The sequence below is a fragment of the Chenopodium quinoa genome, unplaced genomic scaffold (assembly GCF_001683475.1).
Source record: "Chenopodium quinoa cultivar QQ74 unplaced genomic scaffold, ASM168347v1, whole genome shotgun sequence".
Lineage (NCBI taxonomy): Eukaryota > Viridiplantae > Streptophyta > Magnoliopsida > Caryophyllales > Amaranthaceae > Chenopodium > Chenopodium quinoa.
The window spans coordinates 871,906-889,271 of NW_018742441.1; the positions used below are offsets into that span (position 1 = coordinate 871,906).

At 32.5% G+C, this 17,366-nt stretch overlaps 1 protein-coding gene across 1 annotated transcript; it reads right to left on the reverse strand.

Annotated features, from left to right (window-relative positions):
• Positions 1-2,128: 2,128 nt before the first annotated feature.
• On the reverse strand, positions 2,129-6,476 carry LOC110716355 (annexin D4-like). The gene is made up of 6 exons (XM_021894975.1): positions 6,349-6,476; positions 3,484-3,659; positions 3,129-3,347; positions 2,814-3,029; positions 2,625-2,696; positions 2,129-2,521 (listed from the first exon to the last, which is right to left on the reverse strand). Exons 1-6 carry the CDS (start codon positions 6,395-6,397, stop codon positions 2,312-2,314), a joined length of 942 nt encoding a protein of 313 aa, XP_021750667.1. The 5' UTR covers positions 6,398-6,476; the 3' UTR covers positions 2,129-2,311.
• Positions 6,477-17,366: the final 10,890 nt, after the last annotated feature.

Here is a 17,366-nt window from a genome sequence, read left to right on the forward strand (position 1 = left end):
TAAATACTAAAATATTAAAAAGCACATGGGGGTGAGAGAAAGGATGAGAGAGATGGGGCTAAAGTTCGTTACGTGGATAATTTGACAAGGGTAGTAATCCAACTCAACGTGTGGTATAGTCCGTAAAGTCCAACTATGCAAGCCTATTCATACATGGATGCTTAGTTAAGGGTAGTTGTAAGGAATATTTCAAGCATTACCTCTATCTTGAACCCCACTGTGATCATACATTTAAGCATGATGGCGTCCAAAGGGAAAGAAGTTAGAGTAAAAGAGTCACCAACAAGTTTTAGGAACTTGTAAACCGTTCACAGGGTGAAGGTTACACCCCTTAACGATCCACGAGATCGTCAACTCCAATAGGTCTGGAACCATGACTGGTAGTTCGGGGATGAAGGTACAAATCCAACCTAAAAGAGATTGAACCTGCCCTAATAATAGGTCTCTACTTTATTCTGATCGTATTCATGTGCGCTTTCTGACTAACATGCAATCAATAGGATTAACCCTAAACCTGTTTATCTATGTTGGTTGAATATTAATGCACAAACAAATCTATTAATGGCGATCACTTGAATTATAATCGACTTTAACCCTAAACAAGATTATTAATTATCTTATTAAGCGTGATTACAAGTACAAATTCCCTTTAAACATGCATAAAAGGTGTGAACAAACAATAACAATAAATATCAAGCAACATAACATAATAATTATAAAAATAATCATGATAAAACATAATAGCAAGATCCTAGGCATGATACTAATAAGATTAATAACAAACCCTAGTATGTCACTAAACAATAAAAGATCAAAACTTTAACCCTAACATGATACTAACAATCATAAATATTAGAAAGAACATAAAAGGCATCATACTTTTAATCATACTTGATATTAAAATTACCCTAGACATGATACTAGGAATTATAATAACAACCTAAACATGATTTCTACATAATAACATCAATAAAAACCATTAAAACACTTACTTGGATGCCTCGTACCTCTTTCTAATAATAACAAAATACACACGTTAGTAACTTCAAGGAAAATAATAAACAAAACAATTAAATTAAATAATTGAAAAAGAGATTTGAGATCAAACCCTCATAAATTAAAACCTTTCACGTCTAGGGCGAAGGCAACTTTGAATATGGCTAGGTGCATCTAGGTCTTGTGAGTGCGGAATTTTGTATTGAGAAAAAGCTAGTTTAGAAAAGAGAGAGAAAATATCAAGAATTTCTTGATGAGAGTTGGTGAAAATTAGAAAGAATAAGAATTCATAAGAATTGATGATTCAAAACGGAGTTTTTAGAAGACTATTTATAGAGAAAATAAGCCAAAAAGATAAAAACTCGAAATAGAGTTCTGACGCGCAAAAACGATGTTAGCCAGACGCTGACATTAGCGCCAGACGCTAATGCTGGCGTTTGCGCTGACTAAATTATTGACGCGTTTTCTAAAATCAGATAGAAATTGACCGTACAGGAGGATAAAATGGTATTTTCCTCAAAAACATTCTTTGATTCTGATTAAAACTCTAAAAAGTCAATTAAAGTCAATTTATCAATGCTAATTGAATTAGGAATGAAAAGAACCTTCTAGAAGAATCTAGAAAACTAAAACCATTCCTAATTGCATTAGGAATAATAAATCCATATTAGGCCCTCCTCTAGATCATTGGGCCACATATAAGGCTCAAACCGGGTCCAGTTTAATAATTTGGTCATAACTTCCTCAATATTCATCGGAATTGGGCTTATAATATATAGTTGGAAAGCTCTTTTCAAACCCCATCCAACTACACTACTATTGGACCCATATCATGGACCAACCAAACTGGATTGACTGTTTTCTTAAAATAGATTTTCAAAAACAGAGAGAAGAGAAAAGAAATTAAAACTATCAGCAACACTAAACTTTCCACACTTTCATTTCATTCGATTACGATTCGACGTGAAAGATACTCATCACCGGGTTCGGTTTTGGGGAGACACAAATGGGTGTCTACAGTAGTAATCCAACTCAACAGGGCAATTTGACAACGATATCCTCAACTTAATAGGTTGAAATACTATAAATGACCATAGATTGACAAAGTTTGTCAATCGTGGAATTCCCCGTATAAAAGCAAGCAATAACCATTTCTCTTAGATGTAAATATTAAGTAGATGCCTACAAATAATAAGTAGCCAATTCTGATGGATAATCCTTAATTCCTTATAAATAAGATAAACATATAAGAGTACATACAGCAAAGAAACACAAATTTGAAAAATTAAAACATCCACCAAAAGCCAGTTTGTGCTTATTCCCCTCTAGCAACCAATGTGAGCAAGAACTCCTTGAAGTTTCCTAGACAAGTCTCTTCGATTTTCTCCGACAAAGGAATTCCAAATCGCTTCTGGTATGCAGCTTTTATCTCCTCCATATTACCATCAGCTTGAGACACAATTACTCGAGTTAGAGCCTCTTGGGTGAACTCATCAGCCCCTTTTCTCATTGCAGCATCCAAAGCCTGTAGTTTATTAGTTCGATCAATCATAAGCTTTCATCAGCATCTTAAACATCAATACATCTTTATGTTACCAACATGACTGATGTCTGTAATCGCGCCTTACCTCACTGAAGTACACTGCAGGGACAACTAAGCATTCCAGTGCTACTTTCAAGCTCGGATTACCATGAAGGTCCTGCAGAGATTAGTACATACAGTGGTGAAAATTCTGTTTTCATTTTTCCAATCAGATATTTTAACACAAGTTTTATCTTTGGTGCTAAAGTTGAATTTAGTCCAAGATGTGTTGTACCTCATTCAGTTCTTTGCCAAATAACTCCTTGTAGTGTCTGAAGATCGCGGTGAGATGGGGCTTGCTCCTTGTACACAATATCCTCACTACCTCTTCATCCTCGATGGGATGAATAGTCTTAAAGGCATGGTGAAGAGCCTCAGCTTCAGATTTAGCAGTCCCATCATGCACTCGAGTACCTTCATACCTGTAGGCGCTCACTAGTGCTACCAAAAACTATATATCCACCAAAAATCAATGAATAATTGTCACTTGACTGATGTTTTGAGGCAGCCTTAATTAGGAAAGTGTGAAGTTTGGATGGAAGGGACTAACCTTGCGTTCGTGGCCATAAGCATGGGAAGCAACATCTTCCTCCACTGAAGAGTCGAAAAGGGAATGGTAAGCTTTCCTCGCTCCCAAGAGCTCTTCTGACGATCTTGTGCAGGCAATCTCAATGACCAAGCTATAACCTTGAGGGCCTTTGGTTAAAGCCTCCTTGAGCAAACGAGCATCTCTTTCCCAAGGATGCATGGTCCATAGCACCAAAGCACTCTAACAAATTCAAGTATATGAAAGTTTATAGTTAAGCACCAACTATAAAACAGCAAAGTCTAGGAAACGAACTCAAAGAGTCAAAGGTCGTCTAATAATTCATCTATGATAACACAAACTTCATCAGATCATATACCTTGAATCGTAGTACTTCATGCTTGATGAGCTCAACTTGTTTCTCATTCCACTTCTCAAATTGGCGTTCATTATCTGCTAAAAAATGGTTTGGACTAGACTTCCTAAACGAGTTTTTGTGGTCATGTTGCCATCTCCCAACAGTCGATATCAATGCCTTCTCATCAACTCCAAGTCCTTCATTCAGGTTAGAAAATATGTTTAGTATACACCACTACAAGCTCTTAATAACAAATTACTCGTGATATTATGACAAGTATAAAAGTCAAAACGTTATGATTATTGAACCATGGAAGGGAAATACTAAAATTCCTTAAAAAATAAAAATAAAAATTTAAAAAAAGAGAGAGAGAGAGAGAGATATACTAAAAAATTGATCAAAGTCATAATAATTTGCACCATGCTTTTTTTTTTTTTTTTTTTTGTACAACAATGACATGGAATAAAGACAACTAAGAAAGCATAAAAATATAAAATTATTGTTGTTGTTATAAAAGTCGCCATCTTCTTGTCACTTAAAATCTTAAATGGCTTGATTTGTAGGCCTGTTTATTAAAGATGGTCCAAATGGACAATTCGCTACGTGTAAATGTATAATTACAAATTAATAATTCAACAAATAAAAGCACATTTTTTTTTTGGTCAAGTTGAGTCAATTTTGAAGTAAACTAATAAGGATGTGTTTAGCGAAATATTTGGATTAGTCCTAATTCTAAACACTCTTATTTACCTACTTTTGATTTTTCTTCTACCCAAGAAAATTTTCTCTTTTTGTGACTCTTATGATCTTTCACATCCTATAAGTCCATTTACTCTATGTTATTTCATATAATAATTTTAAAAAAAAATCTTAAATTAGCGGTGATTGAAATATGTATACGATAACTCACATGTTTAAATCCCAAGGTTTTATTAGTAGTTTTCTTGTGGCTAATTTGATTGATAAAAAAATTGAAGCTAAAATGACTCATGGTACTACGAGTAATAAATTTTACTTGTAATTTCTATCCAACAAAAAAGGACCCATAGTCTAGTAACATCCACATATCCTTGATTTTTGTTTACTCGGTATCAATTTAAAATCACACGTATTTTTGGAACGTTTTTCTTTTGTTAAAACACATTGTACCCCACTTGTGAGTGTTTCACATTGGAGAAAGAGGAGATTTGGTTCCACTTTATAAGGTAGAGGAATTAGGTCCTGTTTGATTCACCTTAAAAAAAGTTCAGTTCAGTAAAATTAATTTCAGTTCAGTAAAAATAAGTTCAGTTCAGTAAAATTCAGTTTTTTTAAAGAAGAATTATAATAGAAAATCAGTAAAAATAATTTCAGTTCAGTAAAATTAAGTTCATTTCAGTAAAAATAAGTTCAGTTCAGTAAAAATAATTTCAGTTCAGCAAAATTAAGGTGAATCAAACAGGGCCTTACTCCTACTATTACCAACTGGTTTTCATATGGAAGCTCCTAAGCCTTGTTTGCGGACCAAGCTCTTCTCCTTATTTGGGTTATCCAGACCCATTTCATATTATCTCAAAATTTAACATCTTTCCCTTCAAGTATAGTTTTTTTTTTTTTTAGTTTTTTTTTTTATAACTGAATTACTCAGTATATTTATAACCAAATTTTAACATTTTAGAAAAATATGATCAACTTGTATCTGAAGAGCACGGATTATTGTGATGCATTCAGCTATATCGGTGCACTAGTACTTTTGTGTGTGTTAATAAATACCTTTAATACATCTCAATGTAGGTTACGCCATAATTGGTTATTAGAGTTTTGATTAAAAAAATAAGCTTATTTGATCAGTTAGAAGTTTGACTACATAAATCATCTAATTTGGTTGTTTGGTAAAAGTGTTTTGTAAATGAGCTATTGCGGCACATAAGCTAATTTGTAAAAAGCTAAAAAAATAGAGCTTTTTAAATTAGTTTATTGAGAAATTGATGTCAAAAACAATTTTATCCTAAAAAGTTACTGGTACTCTAATTAACATCCTTGCCCACCTACTTTCTCACCCTATTCAAGTAAAAATGTAAAATAAATTGTCATTTCATATGTTCAACTAACAAACATCTACATAATAATAAAAACTAACAAACATCTACAACTAAGAAGCTTATTTTACCAAACAACTCTACATAATAATAAGCTCTAATCAATCAGTCAGTGCTAATGTAACCAGTTAGTCAAACCAGATAATACAACTAGCTCTTACGAATCAGCTAACCGTTAATTACCAATCGGGACTTAAGAATCTCTCATTCTACATTTCTAGTTTTCTACTAAAACACAACTTCCATATTATAGACTTAGAATAGAGTAACTTTATGCTTTAATTCTTTTTTCCACGTGGTAATAAGAGAAAATCTCTCGTGGTAATAACGGTAAGTACTGAATAATGTGATTGTTGAGAAAATTGTCAAAATACCACAAACTTAAACTGAATTAAGCAATAAATGTAAATCTAAAAGTTTCTATGACTAGACTCTGATGATCAATTTTGACTAATTTTTGCATAGTTATTAAATAATGTCAATCTTGTATGACTTACCAGAATTAAATTCTGATCAACAAACCAATTCTATAATTTTTTAGGTATGATTACTTTCAAAGTTTAAATGATAACAAAGCCTTATTCTCAAAATAATTCGGAAAATGATTTCGCAATTAACCAACAAAGAAATTTACACAAAACATTGCAATTTATGAGCTAGGCTAAAATGAATCCCGTTTAATGGCAAATAATATGACTAATTAAGCAGAATTTATTTTTCAAAAGTAGCATATTACATTAAAATAATTCCATACATTTTTTTAAAAATAAAAAAACTTAAAGATGAAAGAGATAGGAGAGAGAAAAACCTGAGAAAGCCTTGGTGACAACTTCATGATCAAGAGAAATATCAGCCATAGTTGAACTTGTTGTTTCTATTGAGGAGAGAGACTGGTTAAAGCACTCAAATAATAAAATTAGCTGGTCACCGAATTGTATATATACAGAGTTTGTTTAATCATGAGGGTATTTACGTCATTTCTGTAGTTGTAAGGCAGATTAATATTAATATACTAATGTCATTATGATTTTTTATTGATTATTTTATGACATTGTGAAACGCATTACTTTGGTCAAACACCCGTTTTTATTATGGATGGAGTTACTAAAGTACAAATTCTACTTAATTATTTATAAGTAACTTCAATTGTATTAAAAATTTATAACTGGTTCCTTGAATAATCTTAATTGTTTCAATAAAATTTCTTGTATATGATCGTTGTGTATTTGTGTAAGAGTATCCTAATATAAAAGTGAATTGCTATGTACCGCCAACATTTGGCGTGAATGGACAATCTTACCCTTACTACTTCACTATCCCTTCATCCTCCCGGCAACCCGCAACCCCTTCCAACCGGCGACTGGCAACCCCTTTTGTGACCAACGACCCACCACACCCCCTCTATGACGACCCACCACCTTTTGGCCGCGCGGGAAGGTGGTGGTTATTTTTTTTATTTCAAGCAACCACGGTAACCGATTTTGGGCTTCGGTTACCATGCACTTTAACCGATTCCATGGTAACCGAAGCCCAAAGTCGGTTATCGTGCACGGTAACCGGTTTTGGGCTCTGCGCCGGTTACCACGCACGGTAATCGGTTTTGGGTTTCGGTTACCACGCACGATAACTGGTTTTGGGCTCCGGTTACCATGCATCTTAACCAATTCCATGGTAATCGGAGCCCAAAATCTAACCGTGCATGGTAACCTATTTTGGGCTCCGGTTACCACGCACGGAAACCAGTTTTGGGCCCTGATTACCACGCACGGTAACCGATTTTGGGCTCCGGTTACCGTGCACCTTAACCGATTCCATGGTAATCGGAGCCCAAAATCGGTTATCGTGCACGGTAACCAATTTTGGGCTTCGGTTACCACGCACGGTAACCGGTTTTGGGATCCGATTACCACACACAGAAACCGGTTTTGGGCTCCGGATACCGTGGTTGCTTGAAATAAAAAAAATTAAAAAAAAAAAAAAAAACACCACCTTCTCACCAAAAAGGAAAGGTGGTGGGTCGCCGATCTGGGTGGTGGTGGTGGTGGTTATCGCCGGTCAGGATGGTGGCAGTGGTGGTCACCGCCGGTCAGTGTGGTGTTGGTGATAGTCGTCAATTAGGGTGGTGGTGTCAAGGTGTTAATAATTGATGGCAAGAGCGAAGATAGTAATGAAGTACTAAGGGCATGGTTGTCCATTGACATTATATGTTGGAGGTTTTGGTCATTTTGAATGGGAGTATTTAAAACCAATTTAGTTCTTTTTATAAAGTTGACTTTTATGTAATTTGTGTGGTTTTAAGACTATTTGGACGAACTTGGATTGCCCCTTTGTTTGTTGCTTTGCAGGCCCTGTTCACTTCACCTTAAAAAAATAATAAGTAAAAATAATTTCAGTTTAGTAAAAATAATTTCAGTTCAGTAAAATTAATTTCAATTCAGTAAAATTAATTTCAATTCAGTAAAAATAATTTCAGTTCAGTAAAAATAAGTTTAGTTTAGTAAAATTTAGTTTTCTTAAAGAAGAATTAAAATAGAAAATCAGTAAAAATAATTTCAGTTCGGCAAAAATAATTTCAATTCAGTAAAATAATTTAAGTTCAGCAAATATAATTTTTGTTTCAGTAAAAATAATTTCAGTTCAACAAAAATAAGAGTGAAGTGAACGGGGCCGCACTCTATTCTTGTCGTTAATTATGTTAGTTTAAGGAAAAAATAAACGGGTCAAAAAAAGGAAAAACAAAAAAAGCAATCGTCTTCTAGTTGACAAATAAGCTTATGGAAGTTATGGTTAATTATACGAAATATAAGGTCGAGTACGTTGATCATAAGAGAAGGTAATTATACAGTTCAAAGAACATCGGAAACTACCATAGTTTTAAATTGTTTCACATCTAATTTAATTATGTTAAACGTTAAAATAATATGAAATGGGTTTGGGCAATCCAAACAAAGAGGGGATAGTTTGGTCAACAAACAAGGCTAAAGAGATTCCATACTAAAACCAATTGGTAATAATAGAAGTAACTCCTTAATCTTATAAAAGGTTCCCATCTTAATTTTTTTTTCCTCCAATGAATGATACTCACAAGTAGGTTTACAATAGGTTTCAACAATTTGTAATATTTGTAATAATAGTGGTTCGTGGAGGCAGAGCATGGTACATCCGTTCAAAAAAAAAAAAAAAAAAAGGAAAGAACATTATATAGATATGTAAAGAACATTTAACTAAAATGAAAAGAACATTTAGTTAAAGTGAAAAAAAAAATGTTATAAAATTGTAAAGATTAAAGAACATATATCTAAAGTGAAAAGAACATATTGTGAAAATGTAATGAACGTGATAATTTCTAAGCGTCTATTTTAAAAGAACATGAAAAATATAATAAAAGAACATAAGAGATATGAAAAAAGAACATAGAGCTATTAATAATAATGAACATAACACTATCTTACAATGAACATCATCTTCCACCTTTGTTAAATATAAATCTCAAATTCAACAATCCATATTCATCAAATTTTAAAAAATAAAATAAACAAAGAATTTTATGGTTACAAAATATTCTAATTCAAATCTAAAATAACACAATTAATGTAAAATAAATACAAAATTTCATTCAAAATTACCTTCGACTTTTTATTAACAAATCCACGTACATATTCGATCACTTTTATTATCAATCACTCCATCAACAAAACAATGATCAAAAGCACTACGAAACTCGATCTAAATGCGCAGCTATTATCTTCTATTAGTAGAATTTTTCTCTCTCTATAAATTTTCTATCTCTTTCTCTAAGATTTTTGTTCCTCTCTCTAAAGAATTCAATTCAAGCAAGTGAAATTAAAATATGAAGAAATATACAAATTTATAAATTGAGATTGGCAAATAATTATCAAAACTTTTCAATTATGGAACAAATAATTCACTCAGAATTGAAAATCTAGATGTTCTTTATTAATATTACGGATGTTCTTTAGATATATATATATATATATATATATATATATATATATATATATATATATATATATATATATATATATATATATATAAACATTAAACAAGTTGTTTTCTACAGAATAGCTATATGTTATTTACAAAACAAATATATGTTCATTACAAAACAAGTGTATGTGATTTTCTTTATATAGCTATATGTTATTTACAAAACTACTATATGTGATGTTCTTTATAAAATAGATATATATTATTTTAAAAAAAAAACAATATGTTCATTACAATATAACTATATGTTCATTCCACTTATTTTAAAAAAAAAATCTGGATGCACGGAGCATCGTGCATCGGCCTGCAGAGAAAAAGTTTCATGTGAAAACTATGTATTGAAAAATTTAGGAAAGTTCTTTAATTTGTGTTAGATGAGTCACGAACGAGCGAGAGACTGTTATGTACACGCAGGTTATTTACTCATTTACCCGGATGTACGGTACACCCCAGTGTATTTAACAAATTTCACTGTGTCACTACTTAAAAAAAATGTTACTCTACATTGTAACAAATTTAAATGATGTATATTAGATTGGAATTTCACTAGAACCCATAATTATTACTACTTTCGATTTTAATAAGAGTAACACTTTCCATAATTAATGTTTCAAATAAATGCAATATGAAGTACCTCCCTATTAATGGGAAAAATACTCTGTACGTTTAAAGAAAAAAAATATACTCATGTTTAAGATTTGTCAGGTGACAAAGAAGATATTAATTAATTAAATTAAAGTACCCATAAATTCTTATACGTGGCTTAGTGGCTAGCCACTTCACATAATCACATATAAGACAATTGATTTTGTTCCATAAGGAACTCTGCGGGTTTAGCATCAAGTAAACCTGCTTCAGTAATTATATCCAACGCATACTTCCTCTGGCAAATAAAAATTCCCTGTTTGTTTCGGGCTACCTCTAGCCCCAAAAAATATTTCAACACTCCAAGATCTTTCATCTTGAAGCAATCTCCCAGATATGATTTAAAACTGAGCATAACATTTTTATCATTGCCTGCAACAATTAAATCATCCACACATACTAACACGTTAAGCTGTATTTTACCCTTTGTCAGAGTAAACAAAGAATAATCATAATATGACTGTTTAAAGCCATAATTTTTCAAAGTTGTAGTGAGCTTTGCAAACCAGCATCGAGGAGCTTGTTTAAGCCCGTACAACGATTTCCGCATCCTGCAAACTTTGTCAGAATTATCTTTCTCAAAACCAGGGGGAATTTTCATATATACCTCTTCTTCCAAATCACCATGAAGAAATGCATTATGAACGTCCAATTGATAGACTTCCCAATTTTTCACCGCCGCTACTGCAAGAAAGGTTCGAACAGTCACCATTTTTGCCACCGGAGCAAACGTCTCATTGTAGTCTAAACCTACAACCTGATGATTGTCGAAGATGACTAATCTTGCTTTTAATCTCTGCAAATTCCCATGCTCATCATATTTCTCTTTATACACCCACTTGCTCCCGAGTGCCTTTTTACCAGGTGGCAATTTTTCTAGCACCCAAGTACCCTGTTCTTCAAGTGCCTATATCTCATTTGCCATTGCCTTTCTCCAACCCTCGTGTTTCATGGCCTCCCTGAAACTTTTGGGTTCGTTTCCTCCTGTAATAGCAGCAATATATTTTTTATGTTTCACAGAAAACCGGTGAGAATCAACAAAATGTGTTATAGGGTAAACAGTACCTGAGGAAGACGACGTCAGGAGTGAACTCTGAGTAGGTGTAGATGGACTTTTATTTCGAATAGTATGCGTCACAAAATCACGGAGTTTAACCAAGGGATACTCCCTGCCTCGCCGCCCTGCACGTCCTCCACGACCTGCAGCAACACCACGTCCCGGGCTACGGCCTCCTCGAGGCCTGTCACCCCACCAATCAGGAAAACCGTGCAGTTGAAAGCACGTTGCCTCATCGTACCCTTCACGGTTACAATGCACGCAAAATTTATTAGAGGTGTCACGAGTTTTGAACTTCGGTTCGTATTAAAGCTTGAAGGCTACAACATTATCACGAGTATTATCACGGGTTGTCTCACCCCCACGCAGCTGCTCCGCCTGAACCAACTGCTAATAAGCCCTGTCCATGCTAGGTAATGGTTCTTACGCCAAGAGTTGGCCTTGAATCGATGCATAAGCATCGTCCAAACCGATGAGAAAGTGATGGACATAATCTTGTTCTCTGATCTTCTCAACCTGTGCGACAATGTTACACGTGCAGGCACCACACGAGCACTTCGGAACAGACACATACGAAGTCAATTCATCCCAAGTTTTTGATAATCGACCAAAATACACAGCCACTGCCTCATAGGACCCTCGCTTACATTCACCCAACGAACGCTTCAATTGACACACACGAGTGCCACTGACCACACAAAATCTATTCTTCAAATTCATCCAAAGCAAGCAAGCATCATCATAATCACCAATTGTGGAGCGGACAATCGGATCCAAGGTATTTGACAACCAAGAAACCAACATAGATTAAACGGCCACCCAATCCTCAAGCTTCTCGGATTCAGTCGGTTTCACAATCGTGCCATCAATAAAACCGAACTTCCTCTTTGCCTTTAGAGCCGTCCTCACAGCCCTAGCCCATTCATCATAATTATCACCCTTTAATTGAATAGGAGTGATCACGTTGCCCGGTCCATCACTCGAACCTAGGTGAAAGGTCAAGTCGGCCTTCGATTTTCCTTCATCCCCTGGCATCTCTCAAGCTTACGCAAAAAACAAATTGAATTGATTTATGAAAATCACTCAAAGAACTCACAAATACGAACAATATTTATGAAAAATAAAGCTGAAAAAAATTTGTGGATCTCACAAGGCTCTTGATACCATGTTAAATTGTATTGAATAATATTCTCTGTAAATTGTATATCACATTAACGGCCGCATACAAATATATATAGGCTAGGTTACTTGGAGGGCAAGACCAAAATAACCTAAAGTTATTCACAAAATACTCTAAGATATATTTCCCAAATATTCACAATCTTATCTTTCCTAATATATGGGTCATGGTGATGAACAAATGAGGTTACCTTAACGTATACGTAGCTTACTTAAATGAGAAGAAAAAAAAGGTTTTCCCTCTTAAATAAGTGGAATTATTCTTTCATTTTTAAAAACAAAATAATAAGGGTTACTCAAATAAATAATGGAGTTATTTATTTCTAAATTACTTGATTTTATTTGTATAATAAATTTGAGTTATTTTATGGACAACATGAGGTTACTCTTATGAAAAAATGAGGTTACTCATGCATATAAATGAAGATTACTCTTATAAACTAATGCCCTGTTCTCTTCACCCTAAAAAAATAATATTAAGTAAAAATAATTTCAGTTTAGTAAAAATAAGTTCAGTTCAGTAAAATTAATTTCAGTTCAGCAAAATTAAGGTGAAGAGAACGGAGCCTAATATCGTCACACTGTGTAACTAGCCACATACAAGATTTACCCATTAAAGTAAGATTTGTCGTCAAAATTCATGTTTACAAAATCATTACTCTTCTTAGTCCTAAAAGTATGTGCTTCTTATTTAACATACTAGGTTAGGTCCCGTGCCACGCACGGTAATTTTCAATAATTATAATTATAAATTATTCAAAGAAATAACAAAATTATCATACGTTGATTTGATATTTACATTTCATTGTTTAAGCATGGAACTTCTATTACACAATCAAAAAAATATATAATCTTGTTGCAATACATAGTACATAATAAAATATGTATGTGTTTTCTATTAAAAAAATAGTCCATGTCACAAATTAGATTAAGAATATTTTTTTTTTATTTATTTGTGTATGTTTATAATTGTTAATAAGATTTTTTTAAAAGATACATCAAATCTTTTTAATGTACATAATTATTACTTTATATAAACAAGATATTTATTAAAAAAAAAACTGAGGACATACCAAGAGATGACACGTGTCATTGCTGGTGTGTCTTTTAGTATATAACTAGCCTTTTGGCCCGTGCAATACACGACTTGTTCATAGAAAATTGCATTAAGAGATAAGTGAGGAAATACCAATATATAATTATGAGTGTAATATGTAAATGAAAACATAATTAAAGAAATAAAAATTTTGGGACTTTAATTTGAAATGAGACTTAATAGAAAGAAAATGGAGGGACTAAAATCAAAGAGAGAAAATAAAAAGGTTGAATTAAAGAGGGGAGATGAACATGAAGTGTTTAATGAAAGAGTTAAGAAAAATTGTATAATTAAAAATAAAAAATGTAAAACGACATGTGGCACATTGAGTTGAAGAAGAAGATAGGGAAGTGTAATAGAATGATGACATGTCTTTTTTGGTTTGCTTTTTTAAATACTAAGGATAGATTATTGATGTTGACTATTTAGAGATTATCTACGGAGTATGAGTAGTCGAGTATTATGTGATCAGTTTGTTATTATTTCCGTTTTTTTTTTTTTTTGAAAAATAAAAATTATCTAAATTAATTAACTTTTGTTTATTCCCATAATATACAGATTGGTGCAACTAACAGTGTTCCTAAATATTATACCTAAATGATTTCGGTCTCACAATTTAAAGAATTATGATATCCAAGACTATATGCAAAAGTTTATGAGAAAAAAAACGAGAATAAAAAGAGTGGGACAACAAGTGAACAAAGGTAAACAATATTCCGTTCCTTTCACAAAAAATACAAAATATCATAAAAAAAAAAAGTCAATGATTGTACGGAGTATTAAATTACATAGTATTTGCATATTTAAAAAAAAAATAGTAAGAAGAAAGAAACTTTATGAAGCCTTTTATTTCAAAAAAAAAAAAAAAAAAAAAAACATTAGGAAGCCTTTTGAAAGACACGGTTTTTCTTTTTCTTTAAGAGGATTTGGCTCCTTAAAAAGATCGGGTTTTCTTCTCTCTTTGAGGAAGGATTTGCCTTTTTATTTCATGGATTACCATAGAGTTATTTCATGAGTAAACTTTTGTACGGAATTGAAAAAAAGATTAATGTTTCGACAACAATCTAACAAATTAGACGGAAAATTTTTCTGCACTACTACAACAAACCGATTGACCCCCTCGCAGAAGATGACTGTAAATCATAGTGATATGAAAGAGGGTATAAAAATGTACGATTTGCAAAAACGATCGTAACTTTACTTATAGAATGTTTTTATTTGATTTAATTATTATACATTTGTTAGATCGATCTAAATCTCTTTGTAGATGTCGTATGACTTATTTATGAATCAATTTTATTTCCAAAGAAAAAAAAATAGGAAACCTTTCTCACAACGGGAATTCCTAATGTAACAGAGTATATGCATGTGATATTGTTATATATATTTTTTTTATACACCCATACTCCGTATAAAGTTACCCGTATTATTATTTGTCTTGACTCTTCAATCGTATCTTCACACTTAATGTGAATAGTACAAAACGTGATGCACGAGTACTAGATCAGTAGTTTATTTCATTATCATATTAAACCAAAATAATAATGGAATGCATTATACGTGCTGTTGCCTGCAAGGTTCCATCATTGTTCACATCAAAAAATAATTTAAAAAGTTCCATTACCATTGTTTGATTTTGTTTCCCATCGGTTTTTAAAAAATATTCTATCATTGTTCATTTGTTCCCACCAACTCACAAAGATATGTTCACAAGAAAGAAAAAAAAAAAAAAAAAAAAATTCAAAACAAGGTGTTTAAATGGTTACTAGATCATTTTTCCTGAATGGTAGGTGTTTGACAATAAATACATAAATTTAGTGATTTCGTAACATCTAAAATTATAGTAAAAGTGGATCGAACCAAGTAGATTTATTTGGCTTAATGGTAAGAGCTTATCATTTTGAGTTTTTGACCTTGTGTGTTGAAGGTCAATGGGGATTTTCATGGGAATTGCCAGAGTCTTTTTTACCTTTCCCACTCGCTCTCAACAATTATGAGTTCATGACATATAAAGTTGTACTGTACTAGTTTATTAAGTGAGAAATATAAACAGAGTCTGTTCTCTTTAGATGATTTTCAATTCAGTTCAATTCTTAATTTTGTTCTCTTATAAAATATTCAATTTATTTCATTTCAGTTCAATTCAGCTCAATTTAGTCGATCAGAACAGTTCCAAAGTGTTGATTTGTTGAGACCATTATTTTGAGCTTAAATGAAATAAAATTATGAAATCAAGATCAATCAATAAAATGTAATTACATTGAAGCAATGCCAAAGTAGATATTTATTTTTGGTTTCAAAAAAAAAAAAAAAAAAAATTTGTTTAACGCAATATTGTGAAGTCTCATTCTAACAAACTTAGCAATCAGCAAGGGACAATAATAACTATAACTTGACAATGTTTAAAATCACCCCTTAACACACAACAACAAACACTAGGGCCTTTGTGTAGTGTGATGATTATCTTTAATTTAGGACTTGTTCGTATTTATTGAAAAGAGATGAATTGAACCGAATTGAACTAATTGAAACTTAACTAAAATGAATAGTTTATGAGAGAAGGAAATTAGGAGCTGAGCTAAACTGAACTGAATTGATTGGAGGTGAAATAAACTAAACTAAACTAAACTAAATTGATTGGAGCTGGACTAAAATTAAACCGAGGTGAACATGCCCTATATTAAAGTTTTAAATACAATAAAGGTTTTACTTTTATTGATCGACAATGAACTATAAGTCTATAATTTATAGGCCTTTAATACTACGACCTCTCAACCGATCGATGAGATGATGGTTTACCAAATACCGAGTATAAATTCCCTCCAAAAAAAAAAAAAAAAAACCACCGAGTAAATTCTCACTGGTAGCCTTGTGTTTTTGCTTTTTCTCAATGGTAGCCAATTTTTTTTCCAGTTCTCAATGGTAGCCTCAAACTTTTAAAAAGTTACAAACGTAACCTTATTGTTACAAAAACGTTAGTTGACCGTTAACTTTTAAAAGTTACATTAATGATTTTGTGGTTACATTTAAATTTAGTCAGTAATTAAAACTCCCACCACCAACCCTCATTTAACTCGAAAATCTTTTCTTTCTCTTTCACTCATCTCATTCATCTTCTACCTTGGTTCTGCGTGAGGATTGCTATTTCTTGGAAGTTCTTTGGGGAAGGACTTCGGCAATTAAGAAGCGATTTTCTTATCCTTTGTTTGGAAAACGCAAGGTATGTACAATTATTCCTTCTTATTTTGTATAATTTTGGTGTTTGATGTTGCATGAGTTGTGAAATGGTTAAATCAAGTGAAATCGAAAAAATTAGGGTTTTTTGCTGAATTACGTAGTTGTATGTTGTTATATGTATAAATTGTATGTTTTTTTTTGTTTGGGTTTTGCTGTTTGGGTTTATTTTGGGTAAAATTGCATGAAATGCGCAAGGTTGTATGTGTTTAGGGGTAAAATTACATGCGTTATGAGAAAGCTTGTATCTTGCTTTTGTAGATCATCTGTATTCTTTTTTTAAAAAAAAATTTCATACTTAATTGTTGCAGAATGGATTATCCAGTGGTGCTTAAGTTTCAATATAAGCATACTGATGTTGAAGTTATTATAGATGACATTGATAAGGCTTCTCTGATTGATGTGATCGTAGACTATTTGGAAATATGTAGGATAGAGAAATTGGAAACACCTAGATACCCTAGGTTTGAGTATTGTTGGAAGATGAGACAATATGAGATTAGGAATGATTTTGAATTCATGGAAATGTTTGAGAGGCTACCTGGTAAAACTCTGATTTATATTTGGGTTGATAATGGTGAGTGTGAAACAGATATTGCACAAGCTG